Source organism: Suricata suricatta, chromosome 5, assembly GCF_006229205.1.
Source record: "Suricata suricatta isolate VVHF042 chromosome 5, meerkat_22Aug2017_6uvM2_HiC, whole genome shotgun sequence".
Lineage (NCBI taxonomy): Eukaryota > Metazoa > Chordata > Mammalia > Carnivora > Herpestidae > Suricata > Suricata suricatta.
Window position 1 is genome coordinate 153,201,368 of NC_043704.1, and position 23,856 is coordinate 153,225,223.

Sequence of the window (23,856 nt, forward strand, 5' to 3'; positions counted from 1 at the left end):
CCCCCAGACTCTCCCGCTGAGCCTGACCCCCGCTGCTTGGCTAGCGTTGGACACGCGCACAGCTGGCCTGGGCTTGCCAGTGTGTGTTGCCGGTGCGCCCTCGCCGTGTCTCTGTCTCTGGGGCAGCCCTCCCCACAGCTGTCCTGGCCTGTACCGGGTGCTTACCGGCCTCATCCTGCCCTCTCCTAAGCATCCTCATGCCTTCCTGGGACCACCCTGGCCCAGCATGCCTAGTCTAGACTATTCCCTGCCATTCCATGTCTGCCCCAGGCTATTCCAGGCACCCACATCTGTCCCGGCCGGTCCCCCCCCACCCATTCCAGTCTGAATTTGGCATCACTCCCCAGTCTTGTTCCCTCCTGTCCCATATGTGTTCATATCTTTTCTGGCCTGTTCCAGGCACCCGCCATCTGTCCTCACATGTCCCAGATGCCCACGTCTGCTCCTCTGTTCTGGGTGTCCTTAGATCCCAACGTGCCTGTCTCGGATGTTGTCTCCTCCTTTCCTGCTTGTCCTCCCCTGAGTGTCCCCATGTCTCTGTGAGACTGTTGTCTCAAGAGAGCCCACATCTGTCCTAGTCTGCTTGTCCCCGCTGTCCCCACCTCTGTCCTGACCATCCCTGCGGCCCTCTCCTGTCATATTTCCAGAGTGAGGGAGTGGGACACAAGCCACACCTTCCCTTGGCCTTCCGTGCCCCTCTCGCTGTCCCCCCGTCACGTAGCAGCCCTGCCATCCCCCTGGCTAAGTCATCCGTCTTTTCTGGAACACCAAATTATACGTGAGTCAGTCCACAAAAACAGAGCTGCTTCCCGGCTGCCCCCAGAGTTGGAAGAGTCTCACCGTAAGTGTCCGCCATGCTGGAACCGCTTCGCTGAGCGCTACCTCATCTGGGAGTGCTGCCCGCTGTGGATGTCCATCAAGCAGAGAGTGAGGTTCATGGTCATGGATCCCTTCGCCGACCTCACCATCACCATGTGCATCGTGCTGAACACCCTCTTCATGGCGCTGGAGCACTACAACATGACCACTGACTTCGAGGAGATGCTGCAGGTTGGGAACCTGGTAAGGGCCACTGGCAGCCGACATGCTCGTGGGAAGGACTCTTGGCCAGCCGGCACAGCCTTCATGGATGGTGGGGGCGGATTCCGGGCACAACAGGGTCTTCTGAAGGTGGGAGGCATCGTGGCAAACGTCCTGGAAGCAGGAATGTCAGGATCAGGTTGTAAGGAACTGAGAGACGTGGATTTGAGTGAGAAGTTGGGGGGTAGAGATGCCCGGAGGCTAGAGAACAGAGGTGAGTTGGGGGTGAACTTGAATGTGCAAGGATGTGAAATATGGCCATTACTACTGGAGGAGGAGAATTTGTAATAAAAGGCAGTTCTTGTAAGGAAGGGACGAATGGATGGAGAGAAGAGGGAAGGACAGAAAGATGGATGAATGGATGGATGGATAGTTGGGTGTAGTAATCAATCAGGCAGAGCCAGATTTGAGTTCTGACTCAGCTCTTACTCTGTGACCTCAAGCAAATTACTTAGTCTCAGTCATTGGCAAAATGACTTAAATGTTTAATTTAATAAATGTACAATTAGTATGGCAATATCAGACTCGTGGGCAGCTAATGAGGACTGGATAAGATAATGTGTGTGATAAGATAATCTGTGCTTGGCTCAGAGTTTGGTAAACAGTAGCACTCGAAGTAAACCGTAGCTGTGGTCTGTGGTTGCTGTCACTGCTGATGGTATTAAGGAGACTGTCCCCGGAAGTCAGTCGGGACGTCTGGGCTCTAAGTCCGATGGTTTTTTCCCTTGAGAGCAACTCAGGTCCTACCTCTTTATTCTAAAGATGGGAAACTGAGGCTCGAGAGGTGACGTGGTGGTGGCGGAACTGGGCATGTGACCACCGTCATCTGACCCTGAGAGGCAGGCCCCGCTGGCTTTGCCCTGCTAAGCACCGTCGGCCACTCCCAGGGGATTCCAGGGGACGCCCGGCCAGGGCCCAGGGGCCTCCAAGAGGAGCCCCCAGGATCACCCCTGAGGCTGGGTGGAGGAGAGGGTCATTCAGCCCACACGTTCTCAAACTGCAGAGTCAGCCCGACCCTGGTCTCCGTTTCACAGGTGCCCCTCCCACCGACGACGTGGGCAGCCAGGCCTCCACCGTGAACTGTGAGGGCTCTCTTCCTTTATTACTTGCCGTATCTGGAACTCTAGATAGTCTATTCAAATTTTTGCACAAAAGTGAGTCTGTTTTGCTATAGTGGTACTCTCTGTCCTCCTTCCGTACGCAAAGAGAAAGCCGTGTCACAGTCGGTGGAGTCTCCCGGCACAGCTGGGTGGTCTTCGGACGCTGGCCGGTAGGGCTGCAGCTGAGTGCGGTTTTATGGGCCGGGGCCACTGAGCTGGACTGAGCAGCAGGTCAGGGTGATAAAGGTCACTGGTGACTCCCTGCACCACTGAGCTGTGACTGAAGTGAAGTTGTGTTAACTGGGGATCTATTATTAGTAATAGATCACGTGACTGGATTAGCACTGTATTTTGTTTCATGTGGACGGTTTTATTGCCACTATGTAAGGTTTTCATTGTCTTGAAGCTAATCTGTTCTCAGTGGTTTAAAGGTTACATGTAAAGAAACAAGCCCATAACAATAAGCGTGGGGAAATAATCTCAGTATGGGAAAAGGCTTCTAAGCATGTCATTAAAGACCAATCCCGTAAAACAAGATCGAGAGATTTGACTTTTAGCCCATCACCTAAAGAACAAATGCAACTTTTGTTCCTAACACTGTGAACCAAAACACCTGACCGGCCTCCGACTATGAAACAACCAAAAATGTAGCACATTTTCTTTGAAATGCATGCCAAAGCTCGTGAGAGAATAACAAAAATCCCCAAGTGCCAGAAACAAAAAGGAACTTAAAAACCACAGCTGATTACAGGTGAAGCGATCCTATAGTCCCCCCGGTGGGGTTAGGAGCGGGCGGCGGCGCTGACTTGGGTGATCTGGGGACTTGGACTTCCGTGAACGTGTAGAGACAAGCCTTCAGACAGTGCGAGTGGCCCGTGAGAACATGACCTTACATTCAGTGGAGCAGTGAGCCAGGGAAAATCCCAGCTTCGAAACCGGGAAGTGGTGAAGAAGGAAGCTTCCCAGTCTCAGCCCGGGCTGAAGAGGAGGAAACAGTAACCTCTGGAAGCGAGTGACTGCGAATTTGGCCTTCTGTAGATTTGGAGTTCAGATTTATAGCTGAGTGTTTCTGGAACCTATGCCTAAAACTTAACAGATAAAACTGACCCTATGATGTGTTGGGGCCCTGCAAGAAGCAAGCACAAAACGTCCTGAAAAGACACACCATTTAGTTCAGGCCAAGTGTATTCTCGAAATTACAAAATACTCCACTATGAAGAAGAGTCAGCAGACAGACCGACACACACACACACACACACACACACACACACACACACACACACGCAGAGGCTTATCCCCTTACGAATGTCGCATGATCTGACTGTCGAATAGAGATTATCAAGTAAGACTGTTTGTAATAACTAAAGACATAAAAGAAGAAATTAAAGGGGCACCTGGGTGGCTCAGTTGGTTAAGCGACTGACTTTGGCCCAGGTCATGATCTCACGGTTCAGGGGTTCCAGCCCCATGTCAGGTTCTGTGCTAACAGCTCGGAGCCTGGAGCCTGCTTTGGATTCTGTGTCTCCCTCTCTCTCTCTCTCTCTGCCTCTCCCCCGCCTGTGCTCTCTCTGTCTCTGTCTCTCAAAAATAAATAAGTAGAACATTTTTTAAAAATAAGGGATTAAACACATAAAAGAATAAGACAGCTTTGGAAAAGAACCAAATCAAATCTCTAGAAATGGAAAACAGTCATTGGGATTAAAATCTCAATATATAAATCAAATAGCACATTCATATAGCTGGGGACAGAATTAAATTAATATAATTTTAGATCTAAGGAAATTGCACGAAATGTAAAAAAGAGAAATGAAGAGACAGAAACCATGGAATCAAGGTCCAGAGACGTGGAGTCAGAATGAGAAGGGAAAGCACACAGCCGATCGGAGCTCCAGGGGGAGGAAGGAGGAGAAGAGGGCAAAGGAACAGATGAGAATTAATCAAAGAATGAAGCCTTAAGCTCAGGAATCCTATTCTGCACAGGATATATAAAATGTGTAGGCCTGCTGCACATCAGAAGCAAAGACAGCATACAGCAACCACAGCAAGAAAGATTGCCTACTAAGGAACAGTGCTAGAAAGAAGGTGGACTCCACAGTTGTATCAACAAAATCCAGAAGACGGTGATATTTCAAAGTTCTGGAAGAAAACACAGGACACCCTGGAATTCTTTACCCATCATCCGACTATTTATGAAGGACCCTAAGCAGAGACCAAGAGTCTACCACACACAGATGGTCTCTCTCAAACAAAACAAAAATTTGTACTTCAGAAAGATTGCAGAAATAGGGTTTGGGAAGATCCTGAGAGGAATAGTAAGAACGTGGGTAAAACTAAGCAAGTGTTGACTGTAAAAGCAGTCATAATAAGGATGGCCGATTGGAGGGTGTAGAAAGCAGGAACTAAAACACTGGACAGCAGTAGCATGTAAGAGAGGCACGGAGCAGGGATCGGAGTAGGATGCTCTGAAGTTCATGTACACTGTGAAGTAGTAATTAATTCAGATGTTATTAACTCAAGACTGATTGTTAAAACTTTCAGGGTAACCACTAAGAGAACAGGAATAGAAAGTCTTAACTGCCAAGCCAGTTGAGAGGAAAATGGAGAAATCTTACAGTTCAACCTGATAGAAGGAAGCAAAGGAGTAAAAAAAAAAAAAAAAAAAATAGAAGACACAAAATAAAATGAAGACTAGTCCACATATACCAGAAATCACAGTAAGTAGAAGTGGGGACTGCACTCACCAGTTAACAGACAGATTGTCAGTTTGCTAAAGAAATCAACACAGCTAAATGGTTACTTACAAAAGATGCCCAAATATATTTTGGGATCTAGATCCCTAAAAGGGATTGAAGAAAAAGAAATGGGAAATAGAATAGGCAAATACTATCAAGGAAACTAATAGAGTTATATTAATATCAAGCAAACTATACCTTAAAGCAGAAAGTGATATTGAAGGATAAAGAGATCCGAAACATAAAGATGAAATAATGGTTCCTAGGAATTTATAACTCTAAACCTGCATGCACTAAATTACATAGCTTCTAAATGTGCGAACCAGCCAGTGAGATCCATTCCACAAGACCACAATCTTAGTGAGAGACCACCCTCCATAACTGACGGGTCAGGCCTACAAAAGATCACCAAGAATCTAGAGGACTTGAATAACAGGAATAAAAAGTCTGACTTAACGAATGTGCAGAGCACAGCGCCCAACGATGGAAGAAAACACACATGAAACATTTACGAAATGACCACATTTCATGTCTCCAAGCCAGTTGCAGCAAAGACAGGATATCATGCATTCTTTCATCTCTAGCCATTGTGCAACTAAAGTAGAAATATATGTGTCAGAATCTCTAGAAATGCTCATTGACTACGCAGTTCCGTTTCCAGAAATTTATCCCAAGAACAGAATTGGGTAAGATATTTTAAAACAAGTATATGGATGGATATTTATTATGGCAATGTTTTTAAATAGGAACAAAAGAATGCCCATCGCAGGGAGATGGTTAAACTAGTTATGTCTCATCTGTACAGTGGAATATTCCACAACTGCTCAGGCAGGGAGGGAGGAAGAGGGCGAGGGGAAGAGGGAGGGAGGGAAAGCGGAAGGAAGGAAGGGAAGGAGGGACGGAGGGAGGAAGGGGGCTAGGGGAAGAGGGAGGGAGGGAAAGTGGAAGGAAGAAAGGAAGGGAGGGAGGGAGAAAGAGACACCATAGATCATGTTTAATTGGCATTGAAGGATATTTACAAAGAATTAAATTTTAAAAGCAATTTCATAGTATGTACAGTTAGAGACATTAAAGATAAAAATATGGCCAAGGAAAATTTGGGGGTTCCCTAAAGTCCCCCACTTCCTGGGAAGCAGCCATCAGCACTGCCCAGTGGCCCCAGCCAGGAGTCGAGGAAGGCAGGCCCCCACCTCCCAGCCTCTGCCCGCCAGATCCCAGTGAGCCTGAAGAACAAGCAGACCTGAAGGCACTCCCTCCCCGGGCCTGGCACTTGTGGCCACTCTCATCAGTCACAGTACAAGCTGCTGCTGCTAACAGTAGTGGCCCTCTCCTAGGAGCACCTGCTCTCACCCATTAGCTCTGACCGTTAGAGATCTCCACGGGGTTGTTATTACCCCCCATTTTACACACGAGGACACTCGAGGCTCAGGGAGATGAGGAGCCTGGCCCCGAGATCACCCCGGAGCAGATCCAGCTTTGAGACCTGGCTCTGGCTGCCATTCTCCGCATGCCTTCGGTCAAGCTCTGCTCACAGGGCCTCAGAAAGCCGAGCTGCCCCTGGGGAAAGAGGACTCTGGCACCAACGTTTCTGCATTTGTAAAGCAACGGCCACTCACAAGCTTAGGCGCATGTTAGCATCACCTAGGAAGTCAAAAAAGACAAAAGAAAAGCCAACTCAAACCTGGGCTGCCCTCCAGTCTAATCTGAGGAGGATCCCTGGGAGGGGGACCCAAGCGGCAGGCTTTTTAAAGCTCCCCAAGCGCCCCAAATTTGATCAAATCACCTGGCAGTCTGGTCAAAACACGGGTTCTGCTTGGATCTTCAAAATTCTGCGTTTCTAAAGAGTTTCCAGGTGATGCTCTTGAATCAGTCATCACTTCCCCCAAGAGCGTCTGCCGGCTTTTTCCCCTGACTTCCGATGCCAGCTAATATCTGCTCTCTTGCTGCCAAAACAGCCTTGCACCTGGCAAAGTGAGGCGGGGGGTCTTCCCTGAGTGTTAGCATCTGTAGGTCTGTCAGACAGGCCCTAAGGACACACCTCCCTTGGCAGTGACGGGGGAGAGCAGAGGCCCAGCCGGGGTCCGGGCAAGGCCCCACCCTGCGTGTGTTCCTCCAACAAGCATGGGGGGGGCCGCCTCCTGGCTGGGCACTGGGCATGTGCCGGTAAGACAGAGACGGCACCCCCCCTCCCCGGGGAGCTGACCGCCGCAGCACAGCACGTGGGATGGTGGGCAGTGAGGGAGAGGAAAATACAGCTGCGAGAGGCATGAGGAGTTTGGAGGGAGGGGGTCCTGAGGTGAAGCATCAGGAAGCCTTACCCATTAGGTGCTTTTAAGCCCTGTCCTGAAGGGAATGAGCCCTGCGGGCAGGGGGAGGGGAGAGAGCCCAGGGAAGGGGAGCAGCACAGACAGAGGCCCTGAGGAGGGGACAGGGCGGAGACCGAGCAGGGAGAACGAGAGCAGGAGGAGAGTGGAGTCGGCGGGTGGGAAGGCTCTGCATCCAGACCCCGGCACGGGCTTGGCTGCTGGAGAAAGGGGCCGAGGAGCCAGGCCATGTGTGGGGCCGTCCAGGCTCTGGAGCTGAGGCTGAGACTGGGGGGACTCCCTTCCCCAAGACCACAGCTGGTGGGGGGACAGTCCCTCTGGGTCTTGTGTGGAAGTGCTCCCTGCGTCAGCCCCTGCCCCCAGCCCACCGCCTCGTCCAAACAGAAGGGGAACCGGCTGACGGCTGACACAGGCACCCGGCCTTCCTGCTGGGCATAGAGCCCCCTCGGAGCGCCCCTCCTGTGTGCTGACCCCAGCAGGCCTCCTCAGGCTCTGACCTCTGACCTCTACCGCCCTCACAGCTGCCGTAGCCCTGCTGCCATCCCTAATGGTGGTCTGGCAGCCAGACCCCGGCCCTCACCCACAGAGGCCCCCAGCACCCCCTCGCCGGCCTCCGCTCCAGGGCCTGCATGTAGCTCCCTGCCAGCCGTGCCCTTGCAGGGCACCCCTGACCCCAGGAGCCATGCTCCCGTCCAGCAGTTGGCACCTTGCAGAGCAGTTGGTAATGGTCGTGGCCGCCCGCCCCCCACCCCCCCACGACGGCCTCCTTGACCATGGGGCTCTGCTGGCCCGGGCCTGGGGGCTCTGAGCAGTGCCGGAAATCCAGGGGACCCCGGGTTCCCCAGGAGGCTCCCCGGAGGCAGAGGTGGCTCCTCTAACCACACACCACACTGAGTTCACTCCCTGCTCCTCAGCGGCGCCAACTGCACCAGCCCAAGCACGTTATTTAAGGTCTCCGTGCTTCAGTCCCGCACTGTAAGACGGGGACAGTGACACTTTCCTCACCGGGTTGTTGGCTGGGTGAAGAGGAACGGCACACACGCAGTGCCCCAGCCCGGGCAGGCGCCCCGTGCCAGCCTGCAGGAGCGCTGGCTGGCGGTTGTCTCGGTGACGGCAGTCCAGTGTGGGGACAAGGTGGAGCGGTAACGGCCGGGGCAAAGGCCCCGAGTGTGGGCGGACGTGCACGTATTTGGCACATTGGGAGCGAGAGCCCTTCCGGTGGGGACACGGGCTGGAAGGTGTCGGGCTGGGTGGTGTCAGCCCCACCGCAGCCTCCCCCGCCCCCAGGGGCTTCCTGGAGCTGGGAGTCCACTGGACACTGCAGGGGCCCCGGGAGCAGAAGGGGGAGCCAGGGCAGCAGGGCTCCCCGAGGGGCTGGGCCCTGGCCGAGCAGGTGCCCACGGGGAGCTGGGGTGCGGTCAGAGCTGGCCGCCCCGGGGGACCCTGCAATGCCAGAGTCAGGGCAGGCGCGCCTCCTGGCCGGAGGGTCTTTCCAGCCCAAACACTGGGGACCTCCCCTCCCCAGGTCTTCACGGGCATCTTCACGGCAGAGATGACCTTCAAGATCATCGCCCTGGACCCCTACTACTACTTCCAGCAGGGCTGGAACATCTTCGACAGCATCATCGTCATCTTGAGCCTCATGGAGCTGGGCCTGTCCCGCATGGGCAACCTCTCGGTGCTGCGCTCCTTCCGCCTGGTACCGGCCGGGCCCACTGCAGGGGGGCGGGGTGAGGGCCCGGGGCCCCAAGGCGGCCCCCTCTGAGGTCACCGCTCAGTCACCCCTGCTCCGAGCCATCGTGCCTTCGCCCGACAGCTGTTTGCTGCGTCCCCAGTGCTGGTGATGTGGGGGTACAGAGGGTCGGGGTGGGAGCCCTCCCTCCGGGGAAACTATGGGGGTGGCCATCCTGACGACTCGCAAAGCTCTGGGTGGCTCACCGTGCCCCCTTAGTCCTCATAGAATCCCCGGGGATGGGGCTGGTAGCACCGCACACCCATCTCACACATGGGCGTGTGAGGAGGGTAAGACTTAAGTGAAACAAATTCCCCAAAGCCGTGTGGCAAGTCACATGTGGAGATGGGTCCCTGCCCCTTGGTTTCGGAGTCCACACAAACCAGCCGGGAGCTTGTCAAGGCTCAGCCTCCGATGTGGCAGGTCTGCGGTGGCCCAAGGCTGCTGGTCTGTGAACCACTCTTAGAGTGCAGGTGCTGCGATGTGCACGCACGGGGCTGGAGGTGGACCAGGGAAGGCTTCCCAGAAGAGGTGTGGGCAGCGCCGGGTTCATGGGGGGCTGGGAAGGCAGGACGGCGGGGGCAGGAGAGACAGTGCATGCTGAGTTCTAAACCCGACTCCACTGCCATAAACCCAGGGATGCAGGCAAGTTGCTCCACCTTTAAGGGGTGGCTTCTTCATCCGTCAAAGGCGGTAATGACGGTGCCGATGTCCTGTGGTTATTGGGTCATTGGGAGCTCTGAGTGAGGTGAGCCATCCTAAGCACGGGCCTGGCACCGCACGGATTCAATAAATGCTGAGCATCCCCCCTTCTCTGTGATAACTGACAGGAGAGAAGGTTGGAGGCAGTTGGGCAAATCAGAGACGGGTTGACCTGATGAGGAGGAGTCTGGAAGAGGAAGGACATTCCCTACTGGGAAGTCCCTGGAAGTGAGCCTGAGTGGGCAGGAAGCTGGTGTGGGGTCGAAGAGCAGGGCTGAGGGGGCAGGGGTGAAGCTGGAGACAGAGGCCTGACTCCCAGAGCAGAGCCCAGTGTGTGTGCTCCCGGGAAACATGTCCGCGGGCCCCCGGCTCTTCGGGCAGGAGCTAGCGGGGTGGCCGGGGGGTGGGGGGGTGTAGCAGCGGGAACTAGCCCCTCCCAGTGACCCCTCCCTCCCCAGCTGCGGGTCTTCAAGCTGGCCAAGTCATGGCCCACCCTGAACACGCTCATCAAGATCATCGGGAACTCGGTGGGGGCGCTGGGGAACCTGACGCTGGTGCTGGCCATCATCGTGTTCATCTTCGCCGTGGTGGGCATGCAGCTCTTCGGCAAGAACTACTCGGAGCTGCGGCACCGCATCAGCGACTCGGGCCTGCTGCCGCGCTGGCACATGATGGACTTCTTCCACGCCTTCCTCATCATCTTCCGCATCCTCTGTGGGGAGTGGATTGAGACCATGTGGGACTGCATGGAGGTGTCCGGCCAGTCCCTGTGCCTGCTGGTCTTCCTGCTCGTCATGGTCATTGGCAACCTGGTGGTAAGTCGGCCAGTGGCCTCACACATGTGCCACGTACAGGTTCACCCAGCCGGGCATCCATCGGCCCTTCACTCAACCTTCCTTCCGTCCATCCGCTCATCCACTCAGCCATCGATCCAAGTATCCATCTACCCCTCCATCTCTCATCGTCCCTTTACCCATCCGTCCGTCCGCCTGTTCGTCACCTGCCCTTACACTGTCTACTCATCCGTCCATTCATCCCTCACCTCGACCCACGTACTCATCCATCTGCACACTCACCACCAGTCCCTCTATTCATGTGCCCACTCAGTCTCTCATCTCTCTGCTCATCCATGCATGTCCCTCTCCACCCACCAGCTCACCCATCCATCCGTCCACCTCTCTACCAATCTGGCCACTCACTTACCAGTCCTCCTCTCTGTTGGCTCACTCACCCAGCCGTGCGTTCATCAGTCCCTACTTCCTTATTCTCTTACCCATCTACGGATTCGCCCGTCCGCTTAGCTATCCGTCACACACCCCTCCATCAACCCCTGTTCGTTCCTAAACACACACACCCCTGCCTGTTCATCCATCCATCAGTCCATCATCTACCCATCCATCCATCACCCATATTTTTACTCTCTTATCTATCCCTCCTCTCAGTAATCCACCCGTACATCCATCGGGCAACCCACTCATCCGCTAGTCCTGTCCATCTCCCCATTATCCATCCGGCCCTCTACTTACCCATTCACTGATCCATCCATCCATTAAATCAGTCTTCATTTGCTTATTCATTCAGTCACCCACCTATTTACCCGTTTATTTATTATATGTTCATTTTATATCCATTACCTTACTTATTTTTTCATCTACCCACTATTATATTGGTTATTTACTATCAATGATAGTAAATCATCACATCATTTTTCAATTAGGCTTAACAAACATTTACTGAGCCCCTGTTGCATGCAAAACATTACGGCAGTTACTGTTGGGCATACAGAGGTGAAGGTGGCCGTGACATTGCTCACCCACTGGAGAGTTCAGACAGGCCAGAAATAACTGTCCGTCTGGTTAGAGTGGTCAGGGGCATTAAGGAAGAGCCCACGGGTGCTGATCCCCGCCAGCAGGGGAATCAAGGAAGGCCTCCGGGTGTAGCAGGTGGTGGTCCAGGTGAGGCAGGGCCCCTGGGAGCTCACATGTCATCCTGGGAAGCTACTGTGTTATCCCCGCTACCTGGTCATGAGGGACCCAGGCCTTTGTTCCCACGCCTGCCTGTCTATCCTGGAGCAGGTGCATCCTGCCTTGTATCTTCACAGTGTGGGGAATTCTGGAGTTGAGAGAGGTCAGAAATCCAAATGCCAGAGAACGAGCCCTTGGAAGAAGTCCATGTCCTCCCTGTGGACAGGGAGCTTGCCTGAGCACACGGGTGGTCCTCGCGCTCAGGCCTCACACCCCCTGCTCTCACTCCTGCTGTGGGGGCAGTGCGGCCTCACAGCGTCCCATAACGGCTTATGGGTGGCTCAGGAACGGTGGTCCGTAGGCTCCAGACCCCCACCACCTGCCTGCTTTCCCCTCCAGTGCGCCCCAACCATGCGGGGGTGGGCCCAGGTCAGGCGGGCGTCAGGCTTCCTCCAGCCCCACAGGTGGAACCCAGAGCGGGGGCAGGACATCAGCGCCCAGCTGCTGGGCTGCACCCCCTCCTTTCCTTCAGCTGACCCCGCCAGCTTCACTGAGCCCTGGCCCAGCCCCCGGGCCGCCAGACCGTGTGTTCCCAGGAGGCTGCGGGCATGCCAGGCGCTCAGCCCAGGGCCGGCCCGCTGCCCTCACACAGACAGCCCTGCGATTTCCCGGCGGATCTGCCTGGGGATGAGGAGATTAGAGGCTGGAGGAGGGAACCTAGCGCAGTCGGCACAGCCCCCACCCTGGTCGCCCCGGGAATTGGGCCGCTGCCGGGCGTGGGTGGAAGTGAGGTTGCCATTGAAATGGGAAGTCATGATCAGGCAGGGGCTGGGAGCAGCCGTGTGATTGACGGGGAAAGCACTGGAAGAAACCAAACCGCAGAGGCGGGGAACACGGGAGGACCTGGCGCCTTGCGAGGGGGGCCGGGGGCCTGCCCAGGCCCCCCCCCCGCCCTGCCCCCCAGCCTAGACCCCAGGTACCTGGAGGTGAAGCCTGGGTGAGGCCAGAGGATCCAGGCTGGGCCTCTGCGAGCAGAGGCAGGCCAGGCCGAGGCCAGGGGCCGGTGTAGGCGGCAGCCCTGAATCCCATCACATACCCCCACCCAGAGATGGCAGAGAAAAGGCCGCCGGGTGTCAGAAGGGATGATGTCCGCGTACAGAACGCCAGGTCCTGCTTCTCAGCCTTCCCGCGCCGCCCTCGGGAATGTGCACTCCTTACTGGCGCTCTCGGACTCCGGGCGCCCCAGCTCCACCACTGCTTTCTTCAGAATCCCCGCCCCGAGCTCTCTGCCTAGCACGAGGCACGTCTTCGGGGCGTGTGAGCAGCCAGAGGGGCCCAGAGCGTGTGCCCAGTGAGAACCGCGCGCCCACCTTCACACGCCTCCCTGCGGGGGGGCCCGTGCCTCCGGCGATGCTGGGGAGCCAGGCCGCCGCGCGTGGGCACCAGCCCACCGCCCTGTTCATTCACCCTCCCGGAAGCCACCCCTTGTCACTCCGCAGACGTTCTCCCCTTCTCAGCAAAAGCTACAGCCTTACGCTTGCAGGGTGGTTACCCACAAGCACTAGTCCAGAGCTGTGCAAGGGAGCCGGGCTGTGCACACCTTCTGTAAGAGTCCCCGGAGGACACAGGTGGTGCGAGTTCCCCAGCGGGAGCCCTAGGTGCCCGGGTGTCGAGCCCGCTCCGAGGCCCGTCACCGGCCGCCTCCACCGACAGTCATCGGGGCCCCTTCCCGGGACCGTCGCAGGAGCTCTAGACCGCTTCTGCGTGGGGTTCTGTCTTCTCCCCGTGGTCCCAGGTCGGATCCCAGGGAGCAGCCCCGCGCCCATCCTCAGCCCGCCGTCCCCCATTGCTCCCGAGGGAGCAAGGCCCCGTCCGCAGGCTTGACGCTGGAGGAGCGCAGGCTCTCCCACTGACCCTGGGCCAAGACCCAAGAGACCTGGGTCTGAACGCCCTCGACTCACACTGTGTCTGAGCCCTTGGCAAAAGGGCCGAGAATTGGTCTTTCACTTTATAGCCAAACTCCCTACATTCAAGACAGTTGGAGGCTCAGGAGGAGGGCACAGGGCTCGACCCCAGAGCTGTTTGCCATCTGCAGTCCTCGCGGTCTCCGGGCCTCAGTTTCCCCACGATGGGCCCAAGGCCGAGCAGCCCTGGTACAGCGCCGGCCTGGACGAGCCCGGTCTGCTGCCTCCGCAGGTCCTGAACCTCTTCCTGGCTCTGCTGCTCAGCTCCTTCAGCGCGGACAACCTCACGGCCCCCGACGACGAGGAGATGAACAACCTGCAGGTGGCCCTGGCACGCATCCAGCGGGGCCTGCGCCTCCTCAAGCGGGCCGCCTGGGACAGCTGCCACCGGCTCCTGCAGCGGCCGCCTCCAAAGCCCGCCGCCCTCGCCGCCACCAGCCAGCTGCCCGTCTGCATCGCTGCCCCCGGCTCGCCGCCCCCGGAGCCCGAGAGGGCGCCTCCTGCCCACAAGGAGACGCGGTTCGAGGAGGGCCAGCGGCCGGGCCAGGGCGCCCCCGGGGACACCGAGCCCGTGTGTGTGCCCATCGCCGTGGCCGAGTCAGACACAGATGACCCGGAGGAGGAGGAGGAAAACAGCCTGGGCACGGAGGAGGAGTCCAGTAAGCAGGTGGGTGTCCCCCACGCCCTGCAGGGATGCAGCACCCACTCACGGGTCCCGGGGCCGCGCCGTCCAGGGGCCCCGGCCTCACGCGGGGTGCTGAGGCCCGCTGTCAAGCCTGTCTTCCTAGCCCGGCCCGGAGGCCACCTAGGGATGGGCCCTTGCTCATCATCCGTCCAATGCCATCAGAGCCAATTGCACAGAAAGGGGAACTGAGGTCTGGCAAGAGAGACACTTGCTGGGGGTTCCCCATGCACCCGCGACAGAGCCAGACACCCCGGGCCCCCGACCATTGTCCCCTCCGGGACTAACAGGGCGGGATGCCTTGGTGAGGAAGGAGGGCAATCTCCTGACCTCCCGCCCGCCCTTTCCCCTCTCCCGGGCCCAGGGCGAACTCCAAGATTTAAAAATAAGCATCCCTAAGATGACAGGCGTCAGAGACGGCACTATCTTATCTGCCAACCTGTTATTTTTAACACTTAGGGCCAGAGTCTGGACCAAAAAGACAGTGCCCCCTGCCCCCTCGGTTTCCCCGTGGCCTGAGCCAGGCTCACATGGCTTCTCCTTCGGTCTCTAGGTCAGCCAGCCAGGGGCTCTCCAGCTGGTGGGGCCGTCCTCGCCGCCCCCGTTAGGCCTGCGCTGAGCGGGTTTGCTGGGAAGACCAACTGTCCCTGCGTGTAGCAATGAATCTGAGCTTCAGGCTTCCCTCCACATCTTTCTGCCTCCCGGTGGTCCCAGAGGCCACCTCCCGCCCCTCAGTCAGACCATACTGTGGGACAGTGACAGCATAAGCTGGGGGAGGGGAGCGCTGGTGTTGCCAGGCCCATGGCTTCCAATTATCTCCAGGGTGCTCCTTTTCCTTTCCTTCTCTTGAGCCTGTTGACTCTGGCTCCCTGGGGCCAGTGTGTGTGTGTGTGTGTGTGTGTGTGTGTGTGTGTGTGTGTGTGTGCGTGTGTGTGCGCACCTGTGGAAGGGGTGCCACGGGACCTCCGGGCAGACGTCAGCATGGCCTTCCGAAGGGCAGTGCCAGCATAGGAACCGGGCATCACAGCCCCGCTGCGCCTTCCAGGGAACGGCAGGAGGGGGGATTTATGCCGCGCTGGCCAGGAGCCCCCCAGTGGCCCACTTCTGGCCCTGGCGGCCCTTGATCCTCAGGGAGAGGAGGCCCGAGACGCGGGCAGGAGGCAATGTCCCGGCTGCGTAGGCAGGGCCCGGGAAGACGCTCTGGCTGGGGGGCTCACGGGCTGGGGGTCTCTCCGGCAGGAATCCCAGCCTGTTTCCGGCAGCTCAGAGGCCCTCCCAAAGCCCAGGGCCTGGAGCCAGGTGTCAGAGACCCCCTCCTCCGAGGCCGAGGCCAGTGTGGCCCAGGCAGACTGGCGGCAGCAGCGGAGAGCGGAGCCTCGGGCCGCGGGGCGCCGTGAGGTAACCACACCTTTGTCCCTGCAGCCGCCGGGCCCTGCCGCTTGGACTGGAGCCGGGCCGCGCGAGGCCCCGGCACACGCCTGCTTTGCCCGTGGGAGCCGGAGCCACGGGCCCAGGCAGTGTGGGAGACCCCCCTGCAGAGGGGGACACGGGCAGCCCCGTCCTGACAGGGAGGGACGGCTTGGGGCCCAGAGCGGTGGGGGAATTCTGGAAGCAGCCAACCCAGACCCTACCCCTTCGTGTGTCCACCCTCCTCGCTCGGCTCCTGTGCTCTGCTCCCCTCTGGCAAACGTCTGTCCCGTGTCGCCCCATCCCAGGGAACGTCAGGGGCCTGAGAACGCTCCTGGCACACTGGCCACCAGCTGCTTCTCACCCGGACTAAAGCAGAGGTGTGAACGGGAGGCCTGCGGCCCAGCTGTGTTCTGGCCACAGAAGGGCTTTGATTTGAAGTGCTACCAACACTGAAAACCCAGCAGCTTTTATGTAAAACAAAACAAAAACAAATCTGCATTTTTAAAATGCAAAAAAAAGTGGAAAGATGAGAAAAACCACCTTGCTGGAGAGGTGTCACGCCCACGACCCTGTCTCGGGCTGGAGCTCCTGGCTCGCCGCACACCCCGCTTGCCCGGCTCGGTCCACCGCCTGCCTGGCCCCTGTCGGCGTCTGAGTCCACGACCCCCGAGCTAGCTGATGGCGCCCCCACCCTGCGCACCCGCCCCCACTCCCCACGGAAGGTGGAGGTCAAGTTCAGAGTCAGAGCTCCGTGGCTCCGATACACAGCCTGACTCGTGACTGGAGCCGACGGAACACGGCACATTTGCCTCGTCCCTGTCATGGGAGGGGCTCGCGGGAGGCTTGGTGATCACGGTCCTCCCTGGAGCACAAGCATCTGCAGCAGTCGCCACCCCGACGGGGCCGGTCACACGTCCCCCCTGAGGGTCTGATGCAAAAAGACATGTGGAGACAGGAAGACGCAGGAGGGGCATGGAAGTCACAGGGAGAGGGGCTCTTGTACTGGAATGTCAACACGTGATCGGAGGGACCCAGGGGAGGGAGAGCGGGGCTGGGTCCCCTGGGAGAAGGACGCCTCACCCAACCTGCGCCAGGATCCGCAGGACGTCCCTGCCGCCGGATGCCCCAGGCCCTTGTCACAGCTCTGGTGTCTGAAAAGCAAAGTAGTAGAGGCCCCTTCAGGCTCCGGCGTTTCCCAGCTCGGCTGCCCAGTGAGGCTTGGGGCGGAAGGAAGAGGCCCTCAGAGGCACGGAGACCCCAAAGAAAGCCACGGCTCCACCCTGCCCCCACCAGCGTCCAGCCCTGCCCCATCACAAACGCCAAAACGAAGGACTTTCGGAAATGAGAAGAGTGAGTCACGGAAGGAAGGGAGAGGCGGTCCAAGCGCTCAGAGCAGTCCTCTCCCAGCGGAGCCGACGTGGGCGAGCCCACGGGACCTGAAGCCACCGGAGGCTTCCCTTCCTTCTCAGGGGCCCCAGCGGTCTGCAGAGTGGGCCCCCAGAAGCAGAGTCCAGGGTGGGCTTCCTGCACAGATGACTTAGGGAGGGCGCGCCTCAGCGAAGCCGATGGGGAAGAAGCGGGAGAAGCAAGGACAGGCCAGGGAAGAGGTTGCGGAAGGCCGGGTGCTGGATTCAGGCCTCAGCTCCGTCCGGTGGGAGCCCCGGAGCACCAGCTACACGTGGCCTCGTCCCGCCCCCAAGGCCAGGGGCTGGCCTTTTGTCTTCCCAGAGCAGTGCGGCCACCCCTGGTTTGGGGCACAGCCCCCACGCCATTCCCTGGGGCGGCCGCTCCCTGGCTAAGGACAGGAGCCTGGAGAAGGAGCCAGTGAGGCAGCCGGCATTCAAGTGTGTTGGCTAGCGGAAGGAGCCGGCCAGAGCACCACCAGGGACGCCCACCTCGCCCCTGCACTCTGACAGCCACACGTGACAGCACAGACACAAGGGCACACCGCATGCACCTGCCTCTCTGTAATCCGATTACACAAGGCAGGGCAGGGGCCCCTGAGAGCCGGGCAGGGACGCTTCCAGTATCCTCCTGCTCTCACTCCAGACTCCCTGTGAGCTGGGTGAGAAGTGCGGGCTGGGGCGCGGGCCTGTCCTCCGCACGTCTGGCCTCACGTCCGAATGTGCCTGTGGTCCTGGGCCTGACTGTTCCACTTGTGGCGTGGCTGTTTGCTCCGTGTGCCCAGTCACCGTGTGTCCTTGTGGTGTGGCTGTTTGCTCCGTGTGCGCCCAGTCACCCTGTGTCCTTGGCCAAGTGCGTGTCCGTGTTGCCGCCCATGCCTGTCTGTTCTCAGCTGGATGCATTTCCCGTCCCCAGGGTTTCCCCACCCGCCCCCTGCACCCTCCACTAGACTCCAGCACAGACTCAGGACCCCTGCACCTCAGAGTTCAAGCCAGGGCAGGTCCCCACTGCTGGCTCAGGTTTCCAGGGTGTGATGGAAAGTAGTCTGGGCATCTCCCTGCAAAGAACCCCCCGCGACTGCCCCAGACTCTGGGCTCCAGGCTGGAGGCTTCTACGCCACCCTCACCCACCCTGCCCCACACCCCTGCCCACAGACTCAGGAGGACAGTTACTCGGAAGGGAGCACAGCAGACATGACCAACACGGCTGACCTCCTGGAGCAGATCCCCGACCTGGGTGAGGACGTCAAGGACCCGGAGGACTGCTTCACTGAAGGTACTGCCCTGTGTGGCCCTTCGCCCCAGCCTCTGCCCCGCCCAGAGGGCCGGGAAGACCAGCAGCACCCTGGGGCCCCGGGGCCGGGTTGCACTCCACCCTGTCCCTGATGCTGGCCCTCTCTACCCCATGCCTCGTGACCCCGGGACCCCTTCTTCTCCCCGCACTTGAATCACCGCCGGTCTGCCCACGGAGTGCTGGGCTGGGCAGCATGGGTCAGGGGCACCCAGGACCAGCGACACTGTGCTGGTAGTGGTGGGGACACTGGGGGTGGTGGGGACACCGCACAGGTGGTGGTGGGGACACAGGTGGTGGTGGAGACACCACGCAGGTGGTGGTGGGGACACAGGTGGTGGTGGGGACACTGCGCAGGTGGTGGTGGGGACACTGGTGTGGTGGGGACACTGGTGTGGTGGGGACACAGGTGGTGTGGGGACACTGCACAGGTGGTGGTGGGGACACTGGTGGTGGTGGGGACACTGGTGGTGGTGGGGACACAGGTGGTGGTGGAGACACTGCGCAGGTGGTGGTGGGGACACAGGTGGTGATGGGGACACTGCACAGGTGGTGGTGGGGACACTGGTGTGGGGACACTGCACAGGTGGTGGTGGGGACACTGGTGTGGTGGGGACACAGGTGGTGTGGGGACACTGCACAGGTGGTGGTGGGGACACTGGTGTGGTGGGGACACAGGTGGTGTGGGGACACTGCACAGGTGGTGGTGGGGACACTGGTGGTGATGGGGACACTCACTGGTGGTGGTGGTGGGGACACTGGTGGTGGTGGGGACACCGTGCAGGTGGTGGTGGGGACATCGTGCTGGTAGCGCCGCAGGGACCCCCTTCCTTGCCTGTGTCCCCAGGGGGGCACGGTGCCCGGCATGCCGTCAGCCTCTGTAAATACCTGTGGGCTGAACGTGGCTGTGTGGGTCGTCGGCGTCTGTAACATGATGAATTGGTGGCAGATTCGGAAGACCGCGGGGGATGAAATTAAAGTTTGCCCTCCGTGTGGCATGTCATTTGGGTCTCACAGTGAGGGGTCTGCCCTTCCCAAGTTTCGAAAACTGCAAACGTGGAGAAGGCCCTGGGACAGAGCACCCTAAGAGTTCTGAAATATTCCTCCAGGAGGAGGGTTTCCCAGATGAGCAGAGGAGAAGCAGGAGCCCCTCCCAGCCCCCCCAGCCTCCTCCCCCCGCCCCCGCTAGACCTGCCAGCACCTTCACCCAGTCACGGGGTGCCTTCGAGGACAGCGCCACGGTGCCCCCGCCCGCCCTGCTCATTACCCCACATCACACCCTCTTTCTCTCAGTCACTCCTGCCATCAGATGTGGGCACTTGCAGGCCCCTCCCTGGCCTGACCCGCTCCCTGCCACACAGGCTCCTCCCGTCCCGTGTCTGACCCCGCCCCTGTCACACAGGCTCCTCCCCTCCCAGACCTGACCCCGCCCCTGCCCTTCCCCCCACAGGCTGTGTCCGGCGCTGTCCTTGCTGCACCGTGGACACCACGCAGGCCCCAGGGAAGGTCTGGTGGCGCCTGCGCAAGACGTGCTATCGCATCGTGGAGCACAGCTGGTTCGAGACGTTCATCATCTTCATGATCCTGCTCAGCAGCGGAGCGCTGGTACCTCCCGGGGTGCAGGGTGGGGCCGAGGCAGAGCGGGGAGGGAGGGAGCTTCCAGCTGCACCGGAGGCCAGAAACGGGGGCGGCGCCTCTGCTGAAGATGTGCTTCCCAGGCACACCCCCCTCCAGCAGGAATCGGCTCGCAAACTCCCAACCCCACGGCAGAGTCAGAGCAGGAAGGGCCCACAGAGCTCATCGGTCCAGACCCCCGGTTCCACCAGACGGGAGTCATGGTGCCCCTGGTCACAGTACCCAGCTGGCAGAGGCCACGGGCCACCAGCGCCCCACCCCCAGCTCTGGTGACACACCGCGCGCACATCGCTCCTCAATGCGGGGTGACCCGATACGGGTAGCTCCACTTACACACCTGCTCGAGGGCAGGAGGCCGCGCTCTGTAGTTTACACATTGTCACCTAGATTCTAACAATAACCCTTTGCAAAAACATCAGATAACTTGCCTCGGGTCCCACCACTCTCAGCAGCAGACTTGGCATTTGAACCCAGGTCCTTTGTCTTGGCCTTCAGTTTGTTCAGTAGGCCTTTTCCAAGCTCCCCTTGTGTCTGGGCCTACGAGCCATGGGGAGCAGCAAGAGGAGGAGACCCCAGTCTCGGCCTCAGTGGCTCAGTCTAGTTAAGGAAACTGGATTCAGTAGGTTTGAGACAGATGAGCTCAAGAGAGAGAACCAAACAAGAATGGAGTAAATGACTGGGGGTCAGGGGGCAATCAGGAGGATCCCCTGGAGATGGCAGGTAAAGGTGGACACAAGGACAGGGCGGGCTGCTGAGACCAGGGGGAGTAGGGACGCCCCCAGGAAGTCCTCGTGTGGCTCCCGAGCGCCCTCCCAGGACGAGATGGGACAGCCCTGGAGAGAGAGGGTTCTCGAGATGCTGGTGAGCAGGGAGACCGTGGTCAAGCAGGCAGAAGGGGGAGTAACTCCCCTGGCCCAGGATCGTGTCGGGGAGGTGAGAACCCCATGGATGAGCAACTCCCAGGGAACGCTGCGAACTGCAGAGCAGGAGAGAAGGGCACTGTGACCCAAGCCCTTGTGCCTCCACGCAGGGCTGCCTCCTGGGGGGCTGTCCCTCCCAACCTCTGGGCCCAGCCCTCTCTGATGGGCGTCCCCTGTCCCCGAGCGGGCCTGGGCCATGCCTTGCAGGCTGCAGGCGGTTTTACCATTGGCAGCTGGAGCCAAGTCTCTGTAGGCTTCAGAGAAGGATGATTTGACAATATGTTAACGAGTTTTGTTTTTAAACAGCCACAAACAAGGGCAGCCAGAGCCATGTAGTCTGGGCCGTGGAGGAAAAACTCAGCCTGGCAGAAGTGAGGAGGAGTTTTGGCAACCAAATGGTGAATCTAATCAGGGTAGACAGCCAAGCACAGTTAAAAAAAAAAAAAACACGTCGATGATATACCGAGAAAAAGAAGTCTGAGTGTGTTATTTAAAGTTATAAACTTGCTTAGCAGAAAGCAAACTATATATCCCTTCCAAACTGTTGGAGGGAATTTTCTTTTAAAGAAAACAGAGCCCTGGCAGCAAAAGCTAGGGGAAAAAAGAAGGAACAAGGAAACATTAAACCAGGAAACAGAAAGTAATATGGCAGAGGCAAGATCAAATATGCGTTTTAATAATAACAATAACTGGACAAAATTCATCTTTGAAAAGGAAAGGACTCTGAATGGATTTTTAGAAAATATTTATTTTGAGAGAGAGAGCACAAGCAGGGGAGGGGCAGAGAGAGAATCCCAAGCAGGCTCCAGGCTGTTAACGTAGAGCCCTCCCCAGGGCTCGATCTCACAAACAATGAGCTCACGACCTGAGCCTAAATCAAGAGTCAGGTGCCCCTAAATAGATTTAAAACAAAAACAAAACAAAAAACCTTCAGCTATGTGCTTTTATTTTTTTTAATGTTTTATTATTTACTTTTGAGAGTGAGAGAGACAGAGCACAAGCAGGGGAGGGACGGAAAGAGTTGGCGACATAGAATCCGAAGCAGGCTCCAGGCTCTGAGCTGTTAGCACAGGGCCTGACGCAGGGCTCCAACTCACAGACTGGGAGATCATGACCTGAACCAAAGTCGGAAGCTTAACCAACTGAGCCCCCCGGGCTCCCCATGCTATGTGCTTTTATGACAAACCAAAATGGTGTCACTCAGAAATATTAAATGTAAAATAATAAGATATGTCAGGCAAATGCAAATACAAACAATGACAACAAAAACTAGAGTGTTTTTGTTAATATTAAACAAGGATGAATTCAACATAAGCTTAAGATAAAGCAGGTCCAAGCTATAGTAAAAATAAAACTTTATAAACATATTTTTGCTTCGGATTGCATAGCACTTATATCAAACAAAAACTGTTAGAAAAAAAGACAAGAAAAAGTGGCAACAATGTAATAATGTAGGGAGATTTTTACCACACTTATTAGTTCTTGACAAATCACATAGAAAGAACAAAACAATGAGAGATCTAATATATATGTAGTTAATAAATTTTATCTAACCTAATACAAATAATAACATTTAAATAGCACCCACTACCTGCCAGACCCTGTTGTAAGCATTTTACAAAGATTAATTCATTTGATTCTCACTAAGAGATAAGTACCATCATTAGGCCTATTTACAGATAAGGAAACTGCTAGATAAAACAAAAAATAGAGATTAAACAATAACAACAACAATCCTTAGAAGTGTAAAAGTCATTCTTAAGCTTTAGATCGAACAGAAAAAGTTGGTGGTAGGTTCATTGGTGTTCATTATATTAATAAGTAAGCAAATAAGTAAAATACAGCCACTACTCATGGACCAAAGATGACAATGTGTCCTAAATCAAAGATGATAATTCAGCCAACTCTGTCCACTTGAGATCTATAAAAATAAGAAAGAAAATTAGAGGTAAAGGAAAAAAACTGGCTGGGAGAATAAAAAACTAGAAAATAATAATATTGAGAGCACTGCTTGTAGGATGCAGCCAATGCTGTAATGAGAGGAAAATTCATAGACTTAAATACTTTTATTCTTAAGCAGAAAGAATGTAAAGTAATTAATTATTTAACTCAAGAAATTACAAATATAACAACAAAATTATCTTAGAAAAACAAGGAAATAATTAATAAAATTTCAAAAACAAATTAATCAATCAGAAAATAATAAAACTGATATGAAATTCCAAAGCTGATTCCTTGAAAAATTAAAACAATGAAATAGATAAACCACTAGCTAATCTGGTCTCTCACATCTCCAAGCATGAATTCTTTTGCATTCTCAAGGAAGGAAATAATTCCAATCCTATTTAAAATGTTCTAGTATGGGGTGCCTGGGTGGCTCAGTCTGTTGAGCATATAACTCTTGGTTTTGGCTCAGGTCATGATCCCAGGTTCGTGAGATCAGGCCCTGTGTCAGGCTTCACACTGAGCACAGAGCCTGCTTAAGATTCTCTCTCCCTCTGCCCCTCTCTCCTGCTTGTGTGCTCTATCTCTAAAATGAAATAAATTAAATAAAAATAAAAATAATGAAGTAAAATCAAATAAGTAAAAATGTTCTAGTGTATGAAGAAAGTCTATGTATCCTTTTTATGTAAGCTAAATAATGCTGATTTTTAAAACCAGTTTTGGGGCGCCTGGGTGGCTCAGTCGGTTAAGCCTCCGGCTTCAGCTCAGGTCAGATCTCACGTTTGTGGGTTCAAGCCCCGCGTCCGGCTCTGTGCTGACAGCTAGCTCAGAGCCTGGAGCCTGCTTCTGATTCTGTGTCTCCTTCTCTCTCTGCCCCTCCCCCTCTCATGCTCTGTCTCTCTCTGTATTAAAAAGAAATTTAAAAAATAAATAAATAAATAAATAAAACCAGTTTTTATACTCCATATTTATA

The 23,856-nt window shown here is 56.3% G+C and overlaps 2 protein-coding genes and 1 long non-coding RNA gene across 3 annotated transcripts in view; 1 reads left to right on the forward strand and 2 right to left on the reverse strand.

Annotated features, from left to right (window-relative positions):
- Positions 1 to 1,172, reverse strand: part of LOC115292440 — a 3,138-nt gene extending 1,966 nt beyond the window's left edge. The window contains exon 1 of the long non-coding RNA XR_003908996.1: positions 841 to 1,172. This is a non-coding gene — a long non-coding RNA (uncharacterized LOC115292440). The remainder of the gene's footprint in view (positions 1 to 840) is intronic.
- The window catches only part of SCN5A (sodium voltage-gated channel alpha subunit 5), an 86,476-nt gene that overhangs the window by 43,307 nt on the left and 19,313 nt on the right, over positions 1 to 23,856 (forward strand). Inside the window, exons 14-20 of the mRNA XM_029940546.1 lie at positions 824 to 1,062; positions 8,762 to 8,935; positions 10,129 to 10,485; positions 13,831 to 14,265; positions 15,520 to 15,678; positions 18,249 to 18,369; positions 19,835 to 19,989. Of these exons, the coding sequence (XP_029796406.1) occupies positions 824 to 1,062; positions 8,762 to 8,935; positions 10,129 to 10,485; positions 13,831 to 14,265; positions 15,520 to 15,678; positions 18,249 to 18,369; positions 19,835 to 19,989 (1,640 nt within the window). The remainder of the gene's footprint in view (positions 1 to 823; positions 1,063 to 8,761; positions 8,936 to 10,128; positions 10,486 to 13,830; positions 14,266 to 15,519; positions 15,679 to 18,248; positions 18,370 to 19,834; positions 19,990 to 23,856) is intronic.
- Positions 22,020 to 23,856, reverse strand: part of EXOG (exo/endonuclease G) — a 61,212-nt gene continuing 59,375 nt past the window's right edge. The window contains exon 7 of the mRNA XM_029940551.1: positions 22,020 to 22,860. The gene's annotated coding sequence lies outside the window, so the exon portion shown is untranslated. The remainder of the gene's footprint in view (positions 22,861 to 23,856) is intronic.